The 26,508-nt window shown below is 37.8% G+C and overlaps 2 protein-coding genes across 5 annotated transcripts; one reads left to right on the top strand and one right to left on the bottom strand.

Annotated features, from left to right (window-relative positions):
• ATP23 (ATP23 metallopeptidase and ATP synthase assembly factor homolog) lies at positions 1-6,413 on the bottom strand. Of its 2 annotated transcripts, XM_085569379.1 has the most exons (7): positions 6,197-6,413; positions 4,935-4,980; positions 4,736-4,817; positions 4,326-4,463; positions 1,940-2,023; positions 1,219-1,418; positions 1-210 (listed from the first exon to the last, which is right to left on the bottom strand). In XM_085569379.1, exons 1-7 carry the CDS (start codon positions 6,378-6,380, stop codon positions 138-140), a joined length of 807 nt encoding a protein of 268 aa, XP_085425505.1. In that variant the 5' UTR covers positions 6,381-6,413; the 3' UTR covers positions 1-137. The 2 variants fall into 2 exon arrangements, with proteins under 2 accessions (XP_085425505.1, XP_021403062.1); XM_021547387.4 differs by lacking the exon at positions 1-210 and having other exon boundaries at positions 882-1,418.
• RPAP3 (RNA polymerase II associated protein 3) lies at positions 6,167-26,263 on the top strand. Of its 3 annotated transcripts, none has more exons than XM_021547383.3 (17): positions 6,167-6,302; positions 8,355-8,513; positions 9,091-9,231; positions 9,641-9,763; positions 11,237-11,364; positions 11,952-12,073; positions 12,405-12,475; positions 13,486-13,617; positions 14,983-15,110; positions 16,696-16,817; positions 18,244-18,314; positions 18,477-18,593; positions 20,322-20,530; positions 22,308-22,503; positions 23,095-23,192; positions 24,582-24,682; positions 25,772-26,263. In XM_021547383.3, the coding sequence occupies exons 2-17, from the start codon at positions 8,361-8,363 to the stop codon at positions 25,861-25,863; spliced, it is 2,004 nt and encodes a 667-aa protein (XP_021403058.2). In that variant the 5' UTR covers positions 6,167-6,302; positions 8,355-8,360; the 3' UTR covers positions 25,864-26,263. The 3 variants fall into 3 exon arrangements, with proteins under 3 accessions (XP_021403058.2, XP_021403057.2, XP_085425504.1); XM_021547382.4 differs by lacking the exon at positions 6,167-6,302 and adding an exon at positions 6,364-6,588; XM_085569378.1 differs by lacking the exon at positions 6,167-6,302 and adding an exon at positions 6,533-6,944.
• The last annotated feature ends 245 nt before the right edge of the window (positions 26,264-26,508 follow it).

Below are 26,508 nucleotides of genomic sequence, written 5' to 3'. Positions count from 1 at the left end.
TTATGCTACAACTGGAACTAAATGCAACCCACACATAGTCCAACACAAACAGAACTCAGGCAATTCATGCTTGGTCAGCTCTCTCAGGCATTTTGTGTGTGTTCTGCTTTGTCCTTTGTGAGGACTGTGCTTAGGTTTTAATGTTCTCCGAGTGTTTGCCGCTGATCGGGAAAAAGCAACACGCTGTTGTCATCTTCAGGCATCTTGTTCCTGAAAGACACTTAGAAGCAGGGCTGGAGATTTATCATATGACTGAATACTTCCCAGGAGGAAATTACAGAATGATGGTCATATCCAAAACATTGCAGGCATGTGAAATAAATAGGTGGATTGTGGGAGCCCAAGTCTACAGTCAAACAAGGGCCCTGTCAAAGGCTGCCCAATTCTGAAGGTACTTGGGATTACCTCCCCCTTTTAGCTGTAGCATGTCAGGCTCTTGAAATTGGTGCATGTGTTGACATTTCCCTTCCTGAGCAGTTCAGTGCCTCACTGCAGCTCAAGCCTCACAGAGTCTGCTGCTCCATTACAGTCAAATTACATACTGTCAGAAAAAGCTTCATACCTTGACAGTTGTGTTGTCACAAAACATTTTGGAACACAGAATAGGAAAAGGCAACACTGATCATCCTACCCAGCCCTCCAATACCAAAGACAATGAGGACATGAGTAGCATGTTCAGGGCACAAAGGACTCAAGTCACAAAAGCTTTCCCACCGCTGGAAATGTTAGACCAGGAGGTACTCAAAAGCAAATGTGGTAGTTACTAAATTTTGGTTTTAGCCATAGTTATTAAGTCTAGAGCTGTAGTTCAGATGCCCATCTGTTAAAATCAAGTGATGAAGATTATCAAGTTCATTACTGTATATCAAAGACAGGGAAAATGATTTTATGGAAATTTTTATTCAGTGACAACAAAATTTTCAGAAACCAAGTCCTAGTCAGACAGAGTGAAAAAAATTAAAAGCACATTGAATTGTATTTGAAGAGTCATTTGGCATTCTAAATTATCTTTCTGGAATAAAAGGTGAGGAAACACTGTCTTTAGTTGTGTTCATTTACCCCATTTACTTCCACAGAAGTTGGCTCATGAAAAATTTATATATTTAACAGATTTGCTGTTTCCACAAGCACTGTGGGCATAGACTATAACTCCACATGTTACTGAACCATCAGGTATTAATACAATTTCTCACATGGCTTTTCTTCCCCCTCCCTTACAAATTAGCAGTATAGCGATCTCTGTTCTGAAAGTCTCTGTAAGCACGTTTTGCATCTGCCTTGCTGTGTGGGATTCTTCCAAAAGGCTCAAGATCATTGAAGCAGGCATCAAAAACTTCATCCACAGCTTTCTCTGCTGTTTCTTTGCTAACTTTTCTAACAGCCAGAATGGAACGAATTGCTCTGTCTCGTACACAAGTCTAAAGTGGGGAAAAAAAAATAAATCTGTAATTATTAGCATAATTTGTTTTCAGATTTTGTCAAGTATTAACGCCTATTATATAGGCGACAATTTTGTATGAAAGAATAGTCAATCAGTACCTGTAGTAAGCATTAAAGAACATTTTAATTCCATCCTGTGTAAACTATGTGCTTTAGTTTTCCATGTACACATAAACTATGAAATAATTAAAAGACATTCTTAGAACAGGAATTGAAATACAATTTGGCATTTTTGTAGGCACTACATATTTGTAAAATTTGACCTGGACACAAAAAAAAACGTCAGAAAGAAATAGATAAAAATAAGTTCTTTACAAACTGAAATGCTGTAAAACAAATGAATGACTTCTCTACTGGCCTTCATTTTGATACTTCTCTTTATGGCAACCTTTTCTTACAGTTTGTTTACTGAAAGACCAAAAAATATGTAAACACCACCTACAAGCTAACTGCAAGGTAACATAACAAATTATTAGATTTTAATAGCCAAAGTTTTTACCTGATGGTGCCCTTTCAATCCAAATTTAAACCTGGCTATTTCATTCATCAAAGTACAGTCTCCACTGAGATTAGCAGCTCGAATCTATCCAGAAAATTTAAAAAAAATCACAAGATCAGAGAAACACATGAAAATACAAAGTCAAATAAATTTTAACAAATGCTTTTCTTCATTATATTTCTGGTAACTGCTGATAGAGGATATTCCCAAGGCCACTTCAACTTCTCAAGTACCTGTTACTACCAAACCCTTTACATCCATCTCAGCCTCAGTGAACTACAACAACCTTCAAGTTTCTCCAGAACCACCTCTCACACACCCCTAAAGTTTAAATAAATGAGCAGTAGAGATTAAATGTATGTGTGTACGTATATAGATGAACCTGTAGAAGAACATGGAAAGTAATATTCTCCCCAATCTATATCAGAATCTGTTACAGCAGTCAGGAAGAAAGGCAGATACCTTTCAAAGATTACAGATGCAATACCTGAAGAGCAGTAACCCATCTGTTTTGCAAAAAGCTGCATGTAAATGAGCATGTATGGTTTAGCCTGTCTTGTCCGGTACACTAGAATTTCTTCTGTCTGCTAAATCTTCTATACCCTACAGAGTCTGTTAGGAAATTTAAATAAATAATGATTTCCTATAATTAAGTACCAGAGTGAAAATAAATGCATGAAAAATTAACAATTAAAAAAGCCATCAACAAAAAATGTAAATACCATATAATTAAGTAATGAAAAGACCTGAAGTGAACAAATAATCCTGACAAGAGCAAGAACATGCACAATCTTGATTTATATAAAACTTATGTTTGAGGTTTACAGGCTTTATTCTGCACTGTGGAAATGCTTGAACAAAAAAATAAAGTATATGATAGTTAAGAATTATTGTATTGAGTTTACATGGCAAAATGAGGGGCCTCCCAGGGTGGCTTCTGTGAGACTGGAGAAGTGTCTGAGACTATGTCAGAGACTGTTTTAACTGGTTTTAAAATAGACCCACCATTAGTGGTGCTGATTGTATCTCTGTGATGACACATTCAAGAAAGGATAAAAAACCTACAGGGCAGCTGTGAGACAGAGAAATGATGAAAACGTGAAGGAAACAGCCCCATAGACACTGAGGAAGGAAAGGGATGAGGTGCTGCAGGCATCAGAGGAGAAGATCATGGAGACAGAGGTTGTTTCCCTGCAGTCTGTGAAGGAACACTGTAGAGCAGATATCCACACTTCCAAGGAAGACAGCGAGAGACAAATATGCCCTGAAAAAAGCAGCAGCCCATAGAGAGCCCATGCAGGAGTACATTTTCTGTCAGGAACTGTGGGCTTTGGGGGACCAATGCTGGAGCAGTCCATTCTTGAAAGACTGTATGATGTGGAAAGAACTCAAGCTGGAGTAAGTCTTGAAGAACAGCAGCCCAAGGGAAAGACTCATGTTGAAGCAGCTCATGAAAGGGAAGGGCCTCAAGCTGGACCAGGGAAAGAGTGCAAGGATGAAGGAGCAGCAGAGACAAAGTGTTATGGACTGACCACAGCTCACATTCCCGGGCTCCCTGTGCCACTTGGCAGGGAAGGAGATAGAAGGATCAGAAATGAAAGAGTGAAGCTGAGCCTGGGATAGACTTTTCTGTGACAACATGATATGGATTACATCAGAAATCAATAAAAGTATGTAGATTCATACACACAACACCCGCGTCACATACACAGGAGAAATCCTTCCCAGTCTATGCTCCATTTAATTTCACCTCCTAAAGTGTCAAGTGTTAAGGCCTTTAATACTCAAATGTCTTCTGAAACCACAGAATCATAGAATGGTTTGGCTTGTAATGGGCCTTAAAAATCATTAAGTTCTTATCTCCCTGCCATGGGCAGGGACACCTTCCAACAGACCGGGTTGCTCAGAACCTTATGCAAAGGTGATGGATTCATAAGTAGTTTACTAGCAGCAATATCACAATGACTCAAAAAATGAATGCTACAGGAAAAGACAGGTTTTTTGTTAATCAAAAAAACCTAAGCAAAACCAAGGTTAATGTGATAACTATCCAACATACCATGACTTCCATGGGATAAAAATAATTTTATAAGCATTTGATTAATGTGAAAATGTGTTTTCACTTGTAACAACTCTCTTATTTGTCAGTAACCATTTGTAACACTCACAGTGATTACACTCTACTTAGTATGACATTAACTAATATTTATGACAACTAAGTATTTATTTTCTAAACAAAACTATTTAGGTGACCTGACAGAAAGAACAAAAACTATTAACAGGATTAAAACAAATTAATTGTGTGTAACAGACCATGTAACACAAAGCAGCCCTAATAACCAGCAATAATTAATAAAACGACAACATTAGAAGCATTTTAGCTTACCTCTGAACATGCTAAGTGTTTGACATTTTTAAACCAGTCAACATGTGCACGGCAGTGATCAAATGCATGAATCAATTCATGTGTGACCACCCGGTTCATGTGGGATTGTTGGCGAATGTTGTTCTGACACAGAACAATCTGCAGAAGAAGAGATATAGGTACCTTTTCACTAAGTTTCAACACCTCCCTTACTTCTCAGAGACACACCACTGACAGCATTTAGGGTGTTTGGATTGGTGATTTTCAACATTAACAGCCTTATCATACTGAAGCCTACTAGTTCCGATGCCATGGAACATCTTTCATTTATCTTGTCTTCATGAATAACTCATGTATCACTATGGGTAGATTTAATCCTAGCAACAAAACACTAAAAAAATTGCAGTCCTCTGAAAGGGTCCAGCACCTACCTGAGATGTGGCAGCATCAAAACCTCCACTGACACAGCCATCACAGTTTTCACAAGAAAAGTGCCGGTCATTGAAGACAGTGCTGAAAGGCCAAAACAAACAAAGTCACAGAAAAGAATTTGAAAAACTTGAGTGGCTACTTATCACGGTGACAGTGACAAAAGTTACTATACAAAACAAGACTAATTAGTTTACATACCAACCAGATTGCTTCAGAGCCTCAAGGAGAAGTCGAGCATATGGATCTAGAAAAACATTGCTGCAATCAATTTCGCTAGACAAAAGTATTGAAAATCATCTATAAACAAAATATAAAAACAGTCAAGGAAAAAATCAAATAAGAAAATGTCTATACACACAAATTTATACTTTGCTGTATTTGAACCTATTGCAATGCAATTGGCATCTGTTACAAATCAGGCTATGTGATATAGAATCATAGAATAGTCTGAGTTGGAAGGGACTTTAGAGATAAACTAGTCCCAGTTCCCCTACCTTAGACAAGGACATGTTCCACTCAACCAGGTGCCTCAGAGTCCCATCTAACTGGGTCTTGGAACACTCCCAGGCATGGTGCAACCACAGCTTCTCTGGGCAACTGTCCCAGTGCCTCACCACCCTCACAGCAAAAAATTTCTTTTGTGTATCTAGCCTAAATTTGCCCTGTTGCCGTTTGAACTCATTACTCTTGTCCTATCACTGCAATTCCTGATGAGGAGTCTCTGTCTGGCTTCCACGTACACCCCTTTAGACACTGGAAGGCTGTTGCGAGGTTTCCATGCAGCCTTCTCTTCCGCAGGCTGAACAGCCCCAACTTTCTCAGCCTGTCTTTGTAGGGGAGGTGCTCCAGCCCCTTTATCAACTGGACAGCCCTGATCTGGACTCACTCCCACAGCTCCATCTTCTTCTTATGCTGGGGGCACTAGACCTGGCTGCAGTCCCAGGAGAGCAGAATAGAGGCGAAGAATGACCTCCCCTAACTGTTAGTTATGGCCTTTTTGATGTAGCCCAGGATATAGAGTAAAACCTGTCCAGGAATCAAGTAATTCCTGACATTATTTTATTACTAGTAACATAAATAGAGCGGCCTAGAGTGACCATCACTTGCTCTCAACACTCACAGTCCACATCAAACAGTGCAACGGGCACGAATGAAGAGAAATTGACAAATCATCTCAATTTCTCAGGAAAAAAAAAAAGAAGTACAGGAGAACCTTCTTAGAAGAAAAACGCCTCTCTCAGCCACTTTCCAAGTTGTATTTTGTCTTAACGGAAATCAGCGTGTTCCTCAATCAGCAGCCCCTGGGCTGGGGCGCAGCCGGGCGCCGCGGGGGCGCTGCGGCAGGGGGCAGGGCCCGAGCCGGGACCGCGTCACAAGGTCACGGCCGCGGGCGGCCCGGGCTCCGCCTCGGCGCCTCCTTGCGCCGCGGCCGGGCCGCGGGAGGGCTGGGGAGCGCTTACTCGTTTCCAGGGTCAGCCTCAGCATCAGCTGGCACTTATTGTGGAAGGTGAAGAGGCTGCGGACCAGGAAGCTCTGCGGCTTCTTATTCCGGTCCGGGAAGAGCCGGTAGCCGAAATCCTCCTCCTCCTCCTCCGCCCCTTTCCTCTCAGCCGCCGGCGGCGAACCGGCCTCCCCTTCCCCCATGTCCGCCCGCGCCGTCCCGCGCCTGCGGGGGGCACGCGGGCCCGGCCGCGGCCGCGCCAATCGCCGCCCGCGCTGCCGGCACGTGGGAGCCGGGCCGCGCGCGCAGGCGCAGGCGCTGTGGTGTCCTGCCGCCTGGGGCCGCGCTGCAGCCTGGGAACGCGCGGGGCAGCGCGGGCGGCGGCGCGCGAGGAGCCGCGGCGCGGCGCAGGTGAGGGCGCGGCGAGCGGCGAGCGTGGAGCGGGGCGGGGCGCGGCGCTCCGGCGGTGCCGTCCCGCAGCCGCATCCCCATCCCCACCCCTGTGGTCCACGGGCGGCTTGGCTGCGCGGGGTGGCGAGGCGAGGCGTGGGGAGCGCACCCTGAGGGAGTCGAGGCCTCGCCTGCAGCCTGCGGGCGGTGCGGAGGCGGGTGTGGAGGCGCAGGCCCGCTCCCGGGCGGGCCTGTGCTGCCGGCCGGCCCAAAGGCGTCGCTGGAACCAGCAGCCTTAGGGTGTTGGAAGGGCTCAATGTTGGGGGTCGAATAAAAGTGCCCTGAAGGGCGTAACAGCTGCGCTGCAGAGGCTTAAGGTTATTACTAAGTTGTGTGCGGCTAGTGGGTAACGGAGCAATTTGACTATAGCATCAGCAGGATGTTTTAGAGTTGCAGAGAGCAAACAGCCAGATTTCACGTTAGATTTTCGCCCGCGTGAAAATACTGTTTTACTTAGAAATAGGAAAAAGAAAAGTTCAGCAGGTTACAAGGGGTTTTTTTGCATATTTTCAAGTATCATGTTCTAACTACCTAGAAATGCTAGGCTGTATGAAGTATTTGGTATGTCCATGCCCAAGCTGCACGAAATTAACAGACTGAATATTTCAGTGGTGGTCCGGAATGAGACAATAGTTGAAGGTGGAAAAAAATATAATAAGCTCCTTAACTGGAAACGTGATAAAAGCTATGTATTTTTGGCTTCACTGAAAGTTTCTTTTGTTTCAAATAGACCTTACACATTGCTCAGGATAATTATGTCACCACCTGTGCATGAACTAGGGAGAAACAAACTCCTGCAGCAGGACACCTATGCAGCTGCTTATTCCTGAGCATGCGTTAGTTCAGTAGTAATCGTGCAGTGTGTTCCTCCATCTCTTTGAGACCCTTCTCTGTAATTATGGATGGCACATTGTACCACAGAAATCATTAGCTTTCTTTGCCTTATAAATTTTTAGATTGTTTTACTACTAGGTTATTGCACAGGTGTGAAAAATAACATTAAATAAAGCATGTCAGATAACCTAGACCTTTTTCTTCCTTAAAAGCTTTATGTGTAGTATCTCTACAAATTATTTATTTATTTTTCCATGAGGCTTGTAACAGATCCTGAAGCTTGCCATCAAGAGGTTATAGTTAGCAACCATTTATAACTCTTTGTATTTAGCTTATCATGAGTTATTTAATTAGGATTCTTTTCAAAACATGTTTGCTTCATCCTTTCAGATTTTTGTGCTATGAACTGTACACATGTGGGGTTTCTTTTTTTCCAAATTGTAACCAAAATATTTTTAAGGTTACTTTTTAATTGTGACTTGATATTTTTGTGATAATAGAACTTCTTTCACTTAAGACAACAGAATTGAGACAACAAAATTTATGAAGACAGTCAAGAATTAATTATTAAACAGTGTTTTAGGGACTGGCTTGCAATTTCAGGATTACCACTGACTTGTTGGGTGCTTTACCTTATATTTAGTTAGGAAAATGTGAATTGCTGTTTGTTATTATATACCTTGTTTTATCTGAATGATATGGCTTCCGTTTATTTTTTCAAAGACATTTAAACTGTGTTGTTTCTTAGTCTCCTAGTGTTTAATGTTCCTACTGTACTATTGGGAAGTCTGACTGGCATGTAAGTCAGACTTGTTAATTTAGAAGTAGCCAGCTTCCTTCACTACATACTTCCAACTTCTTTTTAGAAGGCTTTTTTCCTTGAATTTTGGCAGATTACGATGAGTGCACCAAGTAAAGCAATAGAACTGCAGCTGCAAGTGAAGCAAAATGCTGAAGAGCTGCAGGATTTTGTGAGAGAATTGGAGAGCTGGGAAAAAGATATTAAAGAAGTGGATTCTGAACTCAGGAAACAGAGTGGGGTCCCAGAAGAGGTAAGAAAACACAAGACCTATGTCAACTCAGCTATTCATACTGTGATAGTGTTTATAATAATTATTTTTTATGTTAGCAAAATTACATTTTTTTACTTAAATATCTGAATAGAAGGCATAAACTAATGATGTGTTCTTCACCTGAAGTAGGCAAGAGACTTCTCTGTGAACTGCACCACTAACAGAGCTGTGGGTCAGTGGCCTCTGAAGGTGATGAGCCCAGTAAATTTTTTATCGGTTCTGGGTAGATGTGTGAGAATATTTCTGTTTGCAGCATCAGTATTAGTAATTTATTCCTGACATTTAGTATATTAAAGTGATTCTTCACTGATACTCTGAAGAGAGTTGTCTTCTAAAACTGAGTCATGCATGTAATTTTTACTATTAAGTGTTGAAAGATTTATGCTTGTAGCTCTTAATGGTTTTGTAGAGCTCATGGGAACAGCTTGCTGGATGTATTTCTAAAATAAAACTAGCCAGTAAATAGATATTCTGTTTAGATACAGGTGCTGTAGATTCTTCAGTGCAAGTTATTTTCACACATCTGTTTTATAAAAAGTTACTTAATTTTATTTAGAATTTGCCACCAATTCGAAACAAGGGTTTTAAGAAAAAGAAGAAAAGCAAAAATAAGGTCCCTTCAAAGATAACCTCAGAGGAAAACAAGAAAAACAAGATCAAGTCTTACGATTATGAAGCATGGGGAAAACTTGATGTGGTGAGTCTCAAGATTTGCTTTGTTGCCAAAGTTTTGTCCCCAGTTGATTCTGTGTTAAATAAAATTTTGTTACAGTGCTGAAAATTCAGTCTACTAGTCAGTATCTTACTGTGATGGGTATTGTATGAACATTAGGTAGCTTTCTCCCAAAAAGGTTACGTGTTTATTTGGAATATTGATAAATACTTGGTTTTCTATTGACTGTGCTTTCATCTGGCAGATTGAATTTGAGTTTAAGGGGAAAAAAACTTGTTTTAATAATAGGCCTATTAAAAGGTCATAATTATAGTAGAATGTAAGACTAAGCACAACTGTCAGTATTGGAGGACACATTAATAAAATCTTACTTGTATTATTTTGCAGTGTTAAATTATAATGAAGACAACAGTTTGGGTTATTTTTATTCCAGGATAAAATACTTGAAGAAATTGATAAAGAAGATAATACTCATGATTCTCTATCTCCAGAATCAGACTCTGAAGAAGATGGAATTCATGTAGATGCTGAAAAGGCTCTTGCAGAGAAGGAAAAGGTTATAGAATTATAGATGCTTATTATTGATAAAGAAGAAAATTAAGTATAGGAGTATTTGCAGTTTTCTTTTAAAAGATCATCTACTGAGATTACGCATCTGGTAAAAGAATTGCCTATTTGGAAGTCTTCCTATCTGTTTCCCTGCTCATTAGTCCAAAACAGAAAATTCTCACTGCAGTTCTAATCCTTCTCATTGTCAGTAGCAGCAAGCATGGCAGATTATAATTAATGTATGCATGTAATGTATTGGTGATGATTTGCTTTGAGAAGTTGAATGGCTGTATAGAATTGCTATACAAAGCAAACTGTTTTTATCTAAATGCCCCAAACTAAATCTGTAAAAATTTTAAAATACTCCTTTTGTGAGGCCAGTACATCTGGGAATGATGGGTGAACTTCATTGCTTTAATAATGGCAAGTTTATACTACTTCAGTTTTACCTAATAAGGTAGGATATAGAAAGGCTATCTCAGGTTTTGTTGCCATGAGAAAGAGGCTAAGTTGTGTAGCAGCTTCTGTGTTTTTAATAAACTTCTCTGATTGTAAACAATCACCTAATCCATCTGCCAGGCAATATTGACTTCAGTAATTCTAGCTTTGGTTTGTGTTTTTGTGGGGTGAGTTGTCTGTTTTAAATTGTCTTTGTGGGTGATATTTGTGTTGTATTCCTGCTGCTGTGGGAATTCCTTCATGTGTAATCTGCAGTCTACACTGAGAAACTGAGGTATCTTTGGCTATTGTTATCTTGGCTGCAGTGAGGTCATTGAGGGTGCATGAGGTAAAAGTTGTGTCCCAGAGGAGGCAGAAATGAGAATGTTGACTTGGAAAGCTAAGATGCCTAACCTAGTTACTAAAAACTTGAAAAAGCCCCATTCAGTAATGTAAGTAGCTATGTATGTCCTTGTTACATGTTTGTGGAAACTACCTAGAGATACTGTAAATGAATATTTAATAGCCCTATGTTACAGAATATATCATGAAAATTAATTAATATGGTTCACTTAGAATAAAATAGAGTATTTCATAGTAAAGCAGTGTCACTGTCGAGGCAGGACAGGAATGAATAGACTTGACTCACAAGGCTGCTGAGAGTAAAACTCCGATTTATTCAAAATACACTTCTCTTTTATACAGAGCTTCGCAAGGACCAAATCCATTGGTTCTGAAGTGAAAACAACCCACAGCATTGGTGCAAAGTGCTTGACGCACAGTGATAGAACTTAACTATAAACAATGTGAAAAACAAGAGAGATAAAGAATTATTTACCTTCTTTCCCAGGCTTTTGCCTGGCTAGAAACTCTCAGTTTTTCTTTGACTGAATCTGAGACCCACAAAGCAGTATTTAATGAGAAATGATGAACAAAATTATTGAAGCATTTCTAGAATATTTTGATTTTTTAAGGGTTTTTAATTAGCAATGTGTCAGCCAATGTACAGTAGCTTGCTGAAAATGCTTTTTTCTATTCACAGGGTAATAAATACTTTAAACAAGGAAACTTTGATGAAGCTATAAAATGCTATACTAGAGGGATGCATTCTGATCCATACAATCCAATATTGCCCACAAACAGAGCATCAGCTTTTTATAGAATGAAAAAGTAAGATTTGCATTGTTAACTCTGTAATTTTTGTGTACTTGAAACATTGCGTTCAGATTTTTGGTCTAGTTTTAATTCTTGATTTATACATTATGCTGTGATTCAGTCTGTGTAAGGCCATTGTTGCAACCTGCCTTCCAGTTTCAAAGTAAAATAGGAATTGCCAGGAGAAGCAATCCGGTAGTCTCTCTCATCAGTTCTTCCTTGGCTTGTACACTAACAGTTCACTATCTTCTGTGTTAGCCGTGTAAGACTTGAAGAAAAAAGAGGAAGAGAAAGCTAAATTGCGTTTCACATTCAGTGAGCTCTGTTTCTAAGGCTTTCATTTGTTTTGGGTGAAGAAAGGATACAGGGGAGGGGAGTCGGGTATTCTTTCTGTGGCTGTAGATTCTTTACTGTTTTCCTTTCTTATTTTAATGTATTCAGAATCAAGAAATGTGTAAGTACTTGTTTTGTGCCCCTTCTGAAGCATACAAGATTCCTGTGTTACCAAGAACCTGGTGAGGCTCAGGGTAGGATGAACTGCTGAAATTTTGGGGTTCATAACCTAGATGTGTCCGACTACTTTTTTTTTTCTTTTTTGATAGGTTTTCTGTTGCAGAATCTGACTGCAATTTAGCACTTGCTTTAGATAAAAATTACATAAAGGCTTATGCGAGAAGAGGGGCCGCTCGCTTTGCTTTGAAAAATCTTCAAGGTGCTAAAGAAGGTGTGTCTTAAATTCTTTTCTTCAAATACATACAAACTTACGTGATCTGCTTCTTTGATGTAGGAATTTAATTTTTGTTTCCTTTAAACAAAGAATTTAAATACTATGTTGCATATTCTTCTGGCAAGGTAAAATTCAAGTAGAAGTCCAAATTATAGTGGTAGATGTTAGTAGTTCTTCAATAATTCAGCTTTAACTGTTCTAGAATGATGTATTCCTTGATATATCTCAGGCTTCTTGGGTAATTACAAAAAAGGTTTATCTCAAAAGAATGCTCTGCTTACTGGTCTGTGCTTCCTACCTGAAACATACTTTTCTGTTCTTCTGATAGATTATGAAAAAGTTTTGGAGTTGGATGCAAACAACTTTGAAGCAAAAAATGAACTGAAGAAAATTGATCAGGTAAAAAGATTAGTAGACCCTAACATAAATTAATACACCCTGTTCATTTTATATTTGTGTCAATTTTTATAGCAAGAACTGATTCAATAAATTCTCACATGCTTTTTCTGGCATCTGGAGTTCACCAAGGTCAAAATCTTTAATGGAGTTTCTTTTGGAAATACTCACACATGTGCAAGTATCATATTGGATCCATGTAATATTGGATCCCAGACTAAGACTGCATGTGTGCACCATCTGGTATCTTTTGGACTTTTTGTTGTTGGTTAGTTTTCATTGGTTGGGTTTTGGTGGGTTGGTTGGCTGATTTATTTTTAATTTTCTCCAATTTTCTACCTCCTGTGTTAATGCTTTTTTCAGTTATACTTAATATTTTGGTATAAGGAAGCACAGCACAGGAGAGAACTTAGGTGTTCTCTTGGCCATAAAACTGCATTGCTGTCCTGCTTGTAGTCCCACCGATTGCTGTGGTCAACCAAACCAGAAAGTTGTTCTAAGAACAGAACAAAATACTCCTAGTGCAAGTTAGATCCTTTTCATGACAGGGAGAATGTTTATTATGATGACCTCTATAAATATAGGCTCACCTGTCACTTCTGTATGAATTTACTTACATCTCTTCAACTGTGTTTTTGATAGTGCTTGAAATACTTACTTTCAGAATGAAGATGCAAAGTCTCCAGTCATGGAAGAAATAAATGATACATGAATTGGACTGTATAGAAAGGTTCCATAAGTCATTTCACGGTGTACTTCAGAAGCTACCTACTTTTCATTTCCCAAGCATTGTTCTGACTTGCAGTCCCTCAAAGAAATACATTTTCAAGAAACAATTTCAAGTTGTTTCTAAATTGTCTCTTCGATTTATATTTAATTTACAACACAGGCACTTCTGTTAAAAAGCTTGGCAGATTTTGTTATCTTAAAAGTTTAGAAATTATTGTAATTTATGTTCTGAAAATATTTAAGTCGGGAAATACTTACTGAAGGGAAAAAATATGTTTTTACAGGCTCTGTCATTAAAAGAAAATTCAGAACAGAAAGAGTTTGAAGATGCAGTCAGAACAGGATTAACAGATGAAGAGAAAAAGCGCATTGAAGACCAGCAGCTCAAGCAGAAGGCAATTGCAGAAAAAGATCTGGTAGGTCACAGGTTCTGGTGGAACAGGAGAAACCCAGCAAAGAAAAAAGTCGTGTTGTGCTGTTAGTTATGCTGCTTTTAGTTATGCAGATGTATAAATTAAGCCTGATACTGCCTTGAACTTCATATATGGAATGTCACTGATGTTACCTTAAGTGTTTCCCATTTTGCCTTCAGGAAAGTGAGTGGGACAGTGAGTTCTATTTGGATTTATTAGGAGGAATAATTATAAAAGGGTAGCTTTTACACCCTGAATTGTATATGCAAAATTTCAAATACCTGGTAAGACAAGTAGAACTTTAACTGCCCTTTACAAAAATTCCATTTCTCCATTATTATGAGCAACTTGATGCTTGTTTGACCAAGGGGAGTTGTGGACTACTTTTTGTTTTCAAACCTCTGATTACATGATGAGTAGGAGTTATAAGAAGGACTTTGGGGGTGCAGGCAACAATGACAATAATAATGTATTTCTGGATGCATAGTCTTGACTCACAGTTGGATTATTGATTTCTCCCTATCACCACTCTTTTAATAAATAAATAAAGTTACCAAGTAAACCATAATTTTTCTGCTCACTTACTTAGCTATTATGTAACTACTGACTTGTTATAGGTTTGCTATACTGGCTGTAAAAAAGTAATTGGTCAGATAAGAATGAAAGTATGCATTAAGGAGCAAGAGTTTGACTAGGTCTCAGAAGAGAAATTTCAGTCTAATGCAATAGTTCATTGGCAGCAGAGCTGACTGACTCCAGGATTGTTCCTGGTGACATGGATCCTTGTCAAGTCTGAACTGTAGCCTTTCTGTTTTTTTGTCAGTCAGTAGAGTAGTAGCAGAGATGATGTGGAGCTTCAAAGCAGTACTGAGAAGCAGAAGGTAATTTTAGTCCCCCAGAAACAAGCAAAAAAATAATGTAATTTTCTTGTATGGAAAACAAAAGCATTTGGACCCTAGTAATACTTGTGGATAATTCTTATGGAGCAGGATAAATGAATTTGTGAAGTGTATAAAATCATCTTGAAAGAGAAATTGTAAATGTTCAGCTTGTGTTTAAATTAATGAGGTACAGGGTAGGTTATCCTGCACATCAAGCATAAAGTTAAATAGTTGTAGACTTAAAAGTCTGCATTTGAGCTATGCATGCAGCAAAGCTTTTTTATCCTTGAAGTATTAGAATGTATTAAGATAGTTTTTGTATTCTGCCTCCCAACTTAGATAGGAAAAAATATGCTGTAACTGATGTGGGTGTTCTTTGCAATTTATCTTTTAATGTTGTCACCCTCTCTGCAAAAAAGGGTAAGAAAAAGTTAATTGCATTGGATTTTCTCAGTGGTGTTTTTCTTTTCGGACCTAAATATTCCAGGGTAACGGTTATTTCAAAGAAGGAAAGTATGAGGCTGCAATAGAATGTTACACCCGTGGTATCACAGCAGATGGCACCAATGCACTACTGCCAGCTAACAGAGCCATGGCCTACCTAAAGATTGAGAAGTAAGTGGAATTGCTGTATTATTTGTTGTAAATCAGGAGGGATAATGATCCAGCAGATTTTCACTGAAGTTATTGTCACTCCTCATTTTTGTTAGAATTCACTATTGAGTAAATTACATTGCAGGCAGTAAAGGAGATGGAACAAATTGGTATGTATGATCTCAAAATGCAATTTGTAGGAAGCAAGTGAGAAAAAATAGCACCAGTGTGAAATAATGATTTCTGAAGTTGGATTTTCATTCTTTTATGTGTGCAAAATCTAGAAATTCACCTTTCTGAAAGGAACTGCTCAAACTTTGTCTTTGACTATGAAACCCAGTGTGCTCTAACCATTGCACTGTAAAAAGAAGCAGATTATGACTTCTGACTTTGGAGGGAATGAATAAAAGCTTTTTCTGGAAATTTTAACATTTTAAAATGTTTTTTTAACTTCACTGATAGAGGGATGTGTGTGTTGCTTGTTTATTTTTAATTAAGTTTTATCCAAATAACTCAAACTGTATGGAAATTCATGCTTTCCAGCAAATTAGATAAGTTACATTTTTTAGGTGTGAACTTTGTTTGACTCTGTGATGGTATGGTAATTTAAAACTTGTAAACTGGTAGCATGAAGAGCAGAGGGTAATCTGTTTTAGTGTTACATGGCTGAATATCTCTAGAGACAGTAGATTGATCTCAAATTAGGATAAGATGGGTTGCATGGATAGTATTTCTGACACAGCACTTGTAATTTAAAAGACATCAGAATGCAAATAATCTTCTGTGAAATTCAGAGGAAGCAATATTTTAATTGAATGACCAAGAAAATTGATTCCCTATGATAAACCTTGTATCATGGGTCTTCACATTTGAAAGAAGACCAAACATAAAATGTAACAAAAGCCCATTGGTATTCTTACAAACTACTAGTGTTGGTGAGAACAGCAAATAAAAATTAATTTGCATAAATTTAGTGCTAGTTTGAACATGGAGAAGAGGAATGAATGAAAATACTTTATTGAGTATATAGTGGAATCGTGATCTAATGTAACAATATAAATGGGATGAGGAAATTTAATCTTAAAATGAAACAAATGTCATTAATGCAAGGATATTCAGAGTTCTCATTTTGAAATAGTTAAGGACAAGTCACAGAATTCCATGTAGAGAAATTTATTCTCATGCTTAGTTTCTTCTCCTCTCTGGTACCTTTTCTTTGTTTGCAGTGCTATTTCTCATTTTCAGAAGTACAAAGCCATGGTACTAATTTTGATTTTAAGGCTGTTGTTGAATTTTTGAAGTGGTATCTGCTCTGACAAGCTTTAATGTGTTGTTTTTTTTTTCTTTACAGAGGATTTGAATTTTAGTAATCCTAAAAAGAGCTAGCACTTTGTTATGAGATACCAAAAACAGCTTAAATTTCAAGGTGCTGAGAAACCATATTTTATGGGAGTTTTTAAATTCACCTTTTAGCTCAGTGATATGTTTATGTATGTAGGTAATGAAGATTTACCTTTATATTATAATTGGTTTGGGTAGCTCTATTGTTTCAATTGAAACTGCCTCTTGAAGCTGATTATTAATTTTGTGCTGTGCTTTTGCTGAGGTACAAAGAGGCAGAAGATGACTGCACACAAGCTCTGCTCTTAGATGCTTCCTATTCTAAAGCCTTTGCCAGAAGAGGAGCTGCCAGAGTTGCTCTTGGGAAGTTAAAGGAAGCTATTCAAGGTATGATTTTGAATTAGACTAAATGTGGTAGGTAATAGATCAGTGTAAGGACATCCTGATCTTTTTTTGTTCTGACTTACTGAGATTATCAGTGCAAAAGTTAAGAATTAAGAAGTTTCTCTTGGATTTCACTGAATATGTATAAAAACGCTTGTGTTGGTGCCTGCATAATGGAAAGACAGTTTTGTGTGAACAGCTGTTGCTGTTTATAAGTGGTAAGAAATAGTTTGGAAAGCTCATTTAAAAGTAGGTCATGATATAGGCATTAGGATGACTTATAAGAGGACAGTGAGATACATTTGAGAACTGGCTGAATAACAGGTCCCAGAGGGTCTTAATCAGTGACACAGGGTCTAGTTAGAGGCCTGTCACTAGTGGTGTGCCTCAAAGTTCAATACTGAGCCCTTTGTGGTTTAACTTGTTCATCAGTGACTTGATTAAGGGGCCGATACCTCCTCAGCAAGTTAAGTGATGATACAAAGCTTGGAGGAGCAGCCAATACCCCAGAGTGCTGTGAGTCTTCCAGAAGGACCTTGATAGATTAGAGAGATGGGCAGAGAGGTACCTTCAGAAATCCAAAAGACAAATGCAGGGCCCTGCACCTGGGGAAGAACAACCCCTGTACCAACACTGTCTCAGGCTGACCTGCTGGGAGAAGGACCTGGTGGACAACAAGCTGTCCATGAGCCAGTAGTGCCCTTGTGGCCAGGAAGGCCAATGGAATCCTGGGCTGCATTGGGAAGAGCACTGCCAGCAGCTCCAGGGAGGTGATCCCGCCCCTCCACTCAGCCCTGCTGAGGCACATCTGGAGTGCTGTGTCCAGTTCTGGCCTCCTCAGTGCAAGAGAGACGTGGTGCTCCTGGAGTGGGTCCCACAGGGGGTGAGAGAGATGATCAGGGGAATGGAACATCTCTCCTATGAGGAAAGGCTGAGGGAGCTGTGCCTGTTCAGTCTTGAGGAGAGATGACTGAGGGGTGACCTCACCAATGTCTATCAGTATCTGAAGGAGAGGTGTCAAAAGGGGGGAGCTGGGCACTGCTTGGTGCTTCCAAGCAATAGGACAAGAGGCAGCAGGTGAAAACTGATGCACAGGGAGTTCTACCTGAATATGAGGAAGAACTTCTTTACTGTTCAGGTGATCAAGCACTGAAACAGACTTCCCAGAGAGGTTGTGGAGTCTTGTCAGTGGAGATATTCAAGAACTGTCTGGATGCTATCCTGTGCATTACACTCCAGGATGACCCTGCTTGAGTAGGGAGGTTGGACCAGATGACCCATTGGTGGTCTCTTCCAGCCTTGGCCATTCTGTCACTTACCTGCCTTTAATTATTTTTAGAGCTATGAAAGGAAAATAGAAGGTTAAAAATCTGCCACATGTACATTGTAACTTGAAATATCTACAGTTTCTGTGTTGTTTTTCACTCAGATTTTGAAGCTGTTCTGAAGCTGGAACCTGGAAATAAACAAGCAATAAATGAACTCACGAAAATAAGGAATGTATGTATGCTTATTTGGGTATAGTAGGGTTTTGTTTGTTAAGGAGTTTTTTGTAAGGCTGTAGTATTAGAAGGTTTTTATTCTTTATTAAATTATTTTTAACATACCTTATATTTATTTATAAAACACCTCATCTTTTGGACAACTTGGCATTTTTTTCAGGAATTAGCTGAGAAAGAGCAGCAGACTCACAAGGAATATCCTGCAGTATTGATAAAAGAAGCAGAAATCAAAAATATTGTGAAAATGATTGATAACCCATTACAGATTAAATCAACAGTAAGTTGTTACATTAATTGCTTTCTATAATGGTGGGAAAAGTAGAGTTTGGAGTTAAAATGTGCTTTCTATATTTTAGACCTACCCCTGATAGATAGCCTTGCCTGTGGAAAGCCAAAAATACATACATTTGCTCTTGATATTTTTCAAGAACATAGACACGCATGGAAATGCTAATGTTCACAGCAGTGGTGGGGTAAGCATTCAGCCTGCAGTATTACCCTCAGCAAACATGTTGTATGCATACATTTATAATGTGGAATAGGCAGGCAGCCCCAATACCCTGTCTTGTGCCCATAGGTAACATTGCAGTTGAGAGTAAATGAGAGAGAATTGAGAACCTCTGGGTAAACTTGCCTTCATTTCTACTGCTTTTTACAGCAGCCATAGTGGTTATAAGACAAGTTGCCTACTTGTGCCCTATGCTGTTTTCACATAGGGCTGCTTTCCAAAGAGTTTTGAGCATGCATTTTCATCCATGTAAGCTGCAGGACAGTTGGATATTGGTTTTCAATAAGCAATGTGTTTCAACTATGAATTATCAGTGGTCATAGTCAGATGAATAAGTTATAGATGAAAAAATGTAATACCAGGTTTCTTTATGTATTAGGCTTCCTCTTTGAGTACATTTAATCTTTTTATATTCAGAAATGAGATGTGTAAATACAAAGAGTGCTCATACTTCATATGTGTATGCACTCACACTATATGAAAACCTTTGTTTACCCTCATAAGTAATGTAATTCAGATGGATAATTCTAATAGAAAATATCTAATTATTTTGATCCTTTGGGAGAGAGGAGTATTATGTTCTCTCTATAACTAGAAACATTATTTCTTTAAACCTAAATGAATTTATTGTAAAGCAGCTGAAATACTATGGACAGTTAATTTAGCACCGAAAGTGAACACTTAATAAATATAAGTGAAGATGCTAGGTTGGTTGTATTCATCTTGTTATTTTGTTGAGGTAGAATAAGTATAGATGAAACATCTGTGCTTTTAGTACTGCCATTTCCTAGAAGTCTAAATTGTTGAGTCTGTTTAAGCATGTGCATTTGCATCAGTATTTCTAGAGCCATACATACTATGTTCATGTTCAGCAAATTAAGTTCTAAAGTAAGAAGCGATGAGAGCTTTTTTTCTAAGACCTATGATGGTGGTAGTAGGTGGTGGTCAAAAATAATGGGGATCATGCAGAGATTAAATAAGATGAAGCATTTTAGCATGTGGTGGAATTAATTACCTTGGCATGTATGTAATATGGTCAGTCAGCAGGGCTGAGTTACAGGTATTTATTACATCAAAATTTTAACTTGTGGGCCAAGGCCTGTGCTGTTGGATATTTTTTTGCTTTGCTAAATTAAAAAGCTTTACCACATTATGGGACAAAGTATATGATGGATCATGCCTATTCAACCTTAGTGTGAAAAAAGCATACATTTTTAATTATTACTTGGAAAACAGACTGCATACAGAGATCCTCTAGGGTAAGGATATATTGGTTTATGAGGGTAAAGCAATAAAATTATCATATCAGGTTTCATGTAAATTTTTATGGTTTCCTGGTTTTGCCATTTACCTTTATGCAAAGTGTCTTCTCTGTGCACCACTGCAGAGGTAACTTGTTACCATACGATTATTTTAAGTTACACACAGCTGTGTCTGGAGTCTATTTAAACACTTAGGTTGAGTCCACATGTGACATGAGGTCTTTGCTCTGTTTAGAAGCCATTGAAAAGAATAGATATTGAAGAAGTTGATGATGATACATCAGATGGTGACTTGCCCAGTACTACTTTAGTCAGTAACTGGAGGAATTCAGTGAGTGTAAAGGCAACAGAAGCTCTAGATCAGGATGATCGGTTGACTACAGTTGATACTCCAAAAGCAAAGCACTTGAAAATAGAAGAAATCAGTGATACGTCACTATTACAGTAAGTATAATAATTCTGATCCTCTTTTTAAAAGGTAAATGTAGTTGAAATATAATCTCCAGATGTCTGCATGTGGTGAGGTATTGAAGATACTTTGGAGAGTCTGAATTTAAAAAGAAATGTTGAAAGAAACTGCAGTTCTTGCACGTCTGCCTTTTTGACCACTCAGTGGTTGAGACAAATATGGCCTATTTAGTGTCAGGTAGTGTCAGAGTCCAGGACATCCCTCTGGCTGCCCTGGATGACTCAAGCCCCTGGCGGGGGTCTCCAAGACCCTGGCAGGAGGTCAAAAATATCTGTGGCTTCAATTGTAGCCTGTGGAGGGCTGTCAGCTCTGGGTGAGGAATTACAAGTCATACAAGGGTTTTAGTCGTGTGACATGTGAACTAACACAGGGTGGAAAAATAGTATTTTGGAGTTTTTTTAGAATGTAACTCAGGGGTACAAGACGGATTAATCTGGGCGTGTCCTAGCCTTTTTCTCCTTCTTCTTGTCCTCCTCGTCTTGTTGTGATAGTGACACTTTTCTGTTGGTTTAAGCTAGGGACACACTGTCCAACATAAATGTTAGGTATTGGTAATAAGTTGTAAACATAGTGCATGTAACTTTTGATATAAAAGGTAAACACCGCCCAAGAGAGCATGCAGAATGTTATGGCCTCCTTGCTAGCCAGAGCTTGGCAGGTCAGAGAGAAAATATTATAGATAAGACGAAATAAACAACCTTGAAAGTACAACTGGAAACATTCCAAGACTCCTCATTTAACTGTGTTCGGGCTAGGGAAGAAAAGACTCTTTTAGGATCTCTCTCTTGGGGTCACCCTGACCTCAGGAACCCTGAGAGAGGGAAGAAGGTGAAAAACTCAGAATTACATTGCAAATATAAAGGAATTAATATTTTCCTGCATGCTGTACTCTTTCTTGCTTGGGCACTCCGTCTTCCCTAGCTGTTTTTATAACTCTTATTTGGTTTTTTTAGAAGATATTTTGAACAGAGTTCAAGCATTCTTTGTACCCCAGTTGTGAGAGAAGAGGAGCAGATAATGTCACCACCCTTTCCTCTGCTGAGGCAGGTGGTAGCTTCAGATGTGCTCAGTTTCTAAGACGTGTCTTAGGAAAAACTGAAGTCTGTCTTGCTGAAACTAGGCTGAAGTACAGAAGCTTTATCCTTGCTCAGTCTTAGAACTCGTCTGCTGCATCGGCACTGCTTTTTTCTGTTGATATAAAGAATTTTTATCAAAGAACTGTGAGAAACATTGGCCTCACACACCTTTTCTAGCTCAGTTAGATGGATTTACTGTGAAGTGTTGATGAAAAAAGTATATTCTTGGCTGTTTCTTAAATTCTAAAAAGTCAATGGACTTAAATGGCAAATTATAGGACAAAAAATAGATCTGCTGCTATCAGTGTTGAAACTAGTTTATCCATTTGACATTGTTCTGCTTTGCATTATGAAATTGCAGAAAATAAGATTTTGTTTTTGTTTTTGTCACGTATATATGAGAGAAACCTGCTATAAAATGCAGTTATTTCCAGAAGCAAAGTAGAGAGAGGCTGAGTATTTGCAGATGTGTTTTTTTTTTTAAGAAAAGATGAATCAAATATAAAGCCTGTATAATTTGATGGAATTTAGAAATATCTGCTTAAACTAAAAAACATTCTTTTCTAGAAAGTTTTCAGTATTTTAGCTTTTAATGACTAGAGAGATCTCCAATTAGGTCTCACTGTAGAATTTCCTTAAAAGTTGATTTGATTATGTGTTCCATATACCTTTGTAGGCTACCTGTAAATGTCAAAGGAATTTCATCAACATTGCATCCATCTTTTCCTGCAAGCAAACAGAGAGAAAAAGAAATCAGAAGGTCATTTATGTCTGCTTCTTCAGTTCCTCCCATTCCTACAAATTCTTTCCAGCTTGAATCTGACTTCAGAAAGTTGAAAGACTGCCCTGAAAACATGTACTTATATCTGAAGGTAGGAAACATAGAGTATCAACAGTGTTTGGACAGTTTCTTCAACATCAGTTAAGGAAACAGTACCCTTAGGTAGAAGGAATACACATGTATGTTTGGAGTGTCTTACGTGTACAAGAATGCCTTTACTTAATTGTCTTCACATACTTTTTCACCTTTTTATTTGCTTTAAGTACAGTCTCTACTTTTTTTTTCAAATATAGACCCTTCTTTAAAGACTTTACATTTGTAACTCTATTAAATTCTAATTTTTCAAATGAGTGCTTCTAGGGTAATTAGACATAGTGACATTTTTAAACTGAGCAAATACTTGAAACACAGCAATCTACTTAATACGTGTTTTTACTCACATATATTTTGAAAAAAAAGTCACTTAAAAATTTTTAAGAGAAGTTAGAAATTACCATTAGTAAAAAAACCCAAGCAAACAAGTGAAAATGGTTGTTGGATGTTAAATAGCGTGATTTGATTTTTTTGCTTTCATGCACTTCAGCATTGTTCATGACCTTCCAAAAATGCACATGGAATTCTCATGACTCAGTTGTGGGTTTTTTCTTTTTGTGTAAAATTAACTTTTAAAATTTTTCTATAGCAAATAGAGCCCTCACTTTATGCAAAGCTGTTTCAGAAGTCCTTAGATCCAGACTTGTTTAACCAGATCCTGAAAATCTTACATGACTTCTACATTGAGTAAGTTTAACTCCTCCTTTGTTTTAAATTGCTTATTGGTGTTTTGGAAGGTTTAGGTTTTTGTGGTGGGGGGGGGTTGTTTTTTTGTTTTGTGTTTGGGGTTTTTTTCTGTTCTCTCTAGTCCCAGTCTCAGACTTACAGAATTGTTTCCAGTACACAGCATTACATGAGCATAAGGAAATAATTGGAATTAGTCAATAGTTGCTTCTTAAGAAGTGAAACTCATAATGAAAAAAACAGGTAGAAAAAAGTGAAAAAGTACTTCTACTAACTGTTGTTGAATTGTGCTTTGCTACAGAGCACCAGAAACTTGAATTAATTTGTATGAAATAACTTTTGTTCCATACTATTGTGTGTGTATTCTGAGAGAACATAGAATTGCACATTGTCTTCTATTTTAACTTTCTAAACCTGAGAAATTCATAAGGATTTGGTTTTATGCCACACTTTCTGTGATGCATTCAGACTTAATTATCTGCTAGCATTTTGCAGTTGCCTGTAGCAAATGTGTATTGGAGACTGAGGTTCTGATAAAACAGGACCTGACAAGTTATTTTTGAAATTTCTATTCATGCTACTATTTGAGTCCTGAAGTTAATTTTATCAGAGGCACTGTACTGCTTTTCTGAATTACACTGTCTGAGAAGCACACACTCAGTGTTGTTCGGTGTTTTATGGAGATAAGCAAGCATAAATCAATGTTTGCCTTTCCCTTGGTTTCCTTAAAAGGTAAAATACCCATCAAATGGGTGAAGAATACTGTCTTAGAGTCCTGCATTTGGTGACATAACATAAAAAGGCTAGGAAGCTGAAATTGTTTGCTGTAAGTTAAAAGTCCTGTCTCCCTCCAAAAGAAATGTGAAATTATGAAAGAAAAATAACAATTTGCTAGTATTTGTAACAAAGGCAGTGCCTGTTTACTGTTGACCAGAAAAATGTAAAAAGAACACAATCTAGGAATTTTCTGTATGGATGAAATTCAAGGCAGCTGTAATTGGCTCACCCTTTCAATGAGCCTTATGGCCACAGGTGCTGCTTACTTTCAGACTACCTGATACATATAAAAATAGTGATGTTATGGCCAGGTGTAAGCTTTAAATCACACAGTAGGTATTCTATACATGACCAGCAGCCAATTTGCATCACTCTAGGGTTTTGTAGTTTTTCACTCTTGCTCAGTAGAACAATAATACCTACGTAAAGATTTCTGGATATTGACCTTTTGCTTTGTGAATGGACAAATGGAAAGACAAAGATAGGGAGTATGAAAGTGAGGGGAATTTTATTGGTCCTTTAATTTTTGTTCCTGAATACTTCAATATTGTTTGCAGCTGCTTAATATTCCAAGTCAACAGTGGATATTTTTATATTTGTAATAATCTTTTTCAGGAAAGAGGAGCCATCACTCATCCTTGAAATCCTTCAGAGGCTCTCTGAATTAAAAAGATTTGATATGGCAGTAATGTTTATGTCAGGTTCAGAGAAAAAAAGTAAGTAATTTGGTAGTGTCTTTGTAAGCTTACTTTGTGATGTTGCAGAATCTGGCAAAAAATATGTAAAACTTTGCATTATTCCTGTTTATGTAATAATCATTATAGTTGTCTAGCTTTTTATTGTTTTAGAAATTAATACGAATGTCATGTAATTTTTCTTAATCTTTTGATTCCTTATTCATTGTTCAGACTAGAAAACTACAGCTAAATCCTCTTATTTTAATCAGTGATACTACTGCATTTTATTGTGATAAAATAAGCTTTGCCAGCTTGTCAGTTTGTAGTTGGTAATGTTACAAATGTATGAATTTGTGCGATGTCCTACATCTGACATCCAGGGTATCCAGATTATAGTTTCCACAATTTACAGCTATTTCTTCACAAATCCTGACTTTTCTGTTGGCAAAAGAATGAAAACAGAATCTCTTAAGCACTCAGCCTAGTTGTCTGTCCTGTTCTGGAGGCATCAGTCATGTTAGCTTGCAATTTGTGTTGACATTGACTTGAATTCATGGTTTATAAAAGTGGGTTTTGTCTCAGACTTTTTCTTTATTTAGCACACCAGACAATGTAATAGTGAGACTCTTAAAAGAAAATAATTTCTCTGTGATCATGTAAATTTAAATTCACTATCTACAGCTGAGTTTCACTAATTGCCATTATACTTAAAACACTTTGAAATGTTTATCCTTAAAATAAAGTAACTTGACTTCCTGAAGTGCAATGCCTCTTACAAATGGCATTCATGCCTTTACCTGATGTAAGCTTTATCTGCCATTGGCATAGTTTGTTTTCTGCATGTAGTGGCATAGTGTTAAGATTCTAAAGAAACTAAAAGCTCTCTGTTGCCTGGATTATAAACCTGTTTAAGGAAGTGTTGTTAGACTGCTCCTGGGCATCAAAACAAAGTGAGGGTTTTGATTTGCTACTTCTGTTCATCCTCCCAGTAGTTCAAAAATGTATTAGTATTTCAACTGTATAATCCATATGCCCCTCACTGTCACCAAGGAAAGAATTAGACTAACTTACTGTAAGAGTGTGAATTACAAAAATAAGAATTCATGTTGGGATTTTTTTTTTTTTCAGTTACACAGGTATTATTCAATCATGTGAACCACATGGGATTAAAAGATGCTTCTGTTGAAGAATTGGAGAAGAAATATGGTATTTTCTCTTAGCAAGATTGCTGATGTAAATGTCTAGATTTGCACCTTTATTCATGTGGAAATTAGCTAAGAAGGCTGTAAAGACTGCAGTTTTGTTGCCTTTTATGAATAATGAAACTCTTAAGCTTGGGTTAGCCAAATGGCAAGTGCCTGAAGAGATCATTATTTAGTTCTGAAGTACACTTGTTTTCCAGTACCTGAAACAATATGGATCTACATTTTCTTCAGTGGAATCTGTTTGCCTGGAACACAGTTGGGCAGATTGGCATTAGGGATCTGGACTGTAGATAGAGATCTTTATTAAAAGGGAGAAAATATTTATAAACATGTCTTTGGTAAGAATCAAATGCTGTATATTAGAATTATGCATGGATTTTTTTATTTTAGAAAATAAATTGGATGTTGAAGATTATATATTTTTGAGAATTTTTTTTTAAGATGCCTAAATCACTATTCTGTAAAGATCCATCACGTCAGAACTTCTACTGTGCAAAGTGAACCTACAGTATGATGGCAAGAAAATTCCAGAATTTTTACTTGAGTTTATCTAAAAGTGAAGTTTTAGCACTGGTAGCTGAGAACCTCTGAAGCTATTCCTGTGAACCTCAACTGTAATTGCAGAATAGAAGGAAGATGAATACTGCAGAATTAAGCTAA

This window comes from Lonchura striata, chromosome 1A, assembly GCF_050655825.1.
Source record: "Lonchura striata isolate lonStrDom1 chromosome 1A, ASM5065582v1, whole genome shotgun sequence".
Taxonomy (NCBI): Eukaryota; Metazoa; Chordata; class Aves; order Passeriformes; family Estrildidae; genus Lonchura; species Lonchura striata.
The sequence above is the reverse complement of the archived record's forward strand: the minus strand, read 5'-3'. Positions and strand labels throughout refer to the sequence as shown.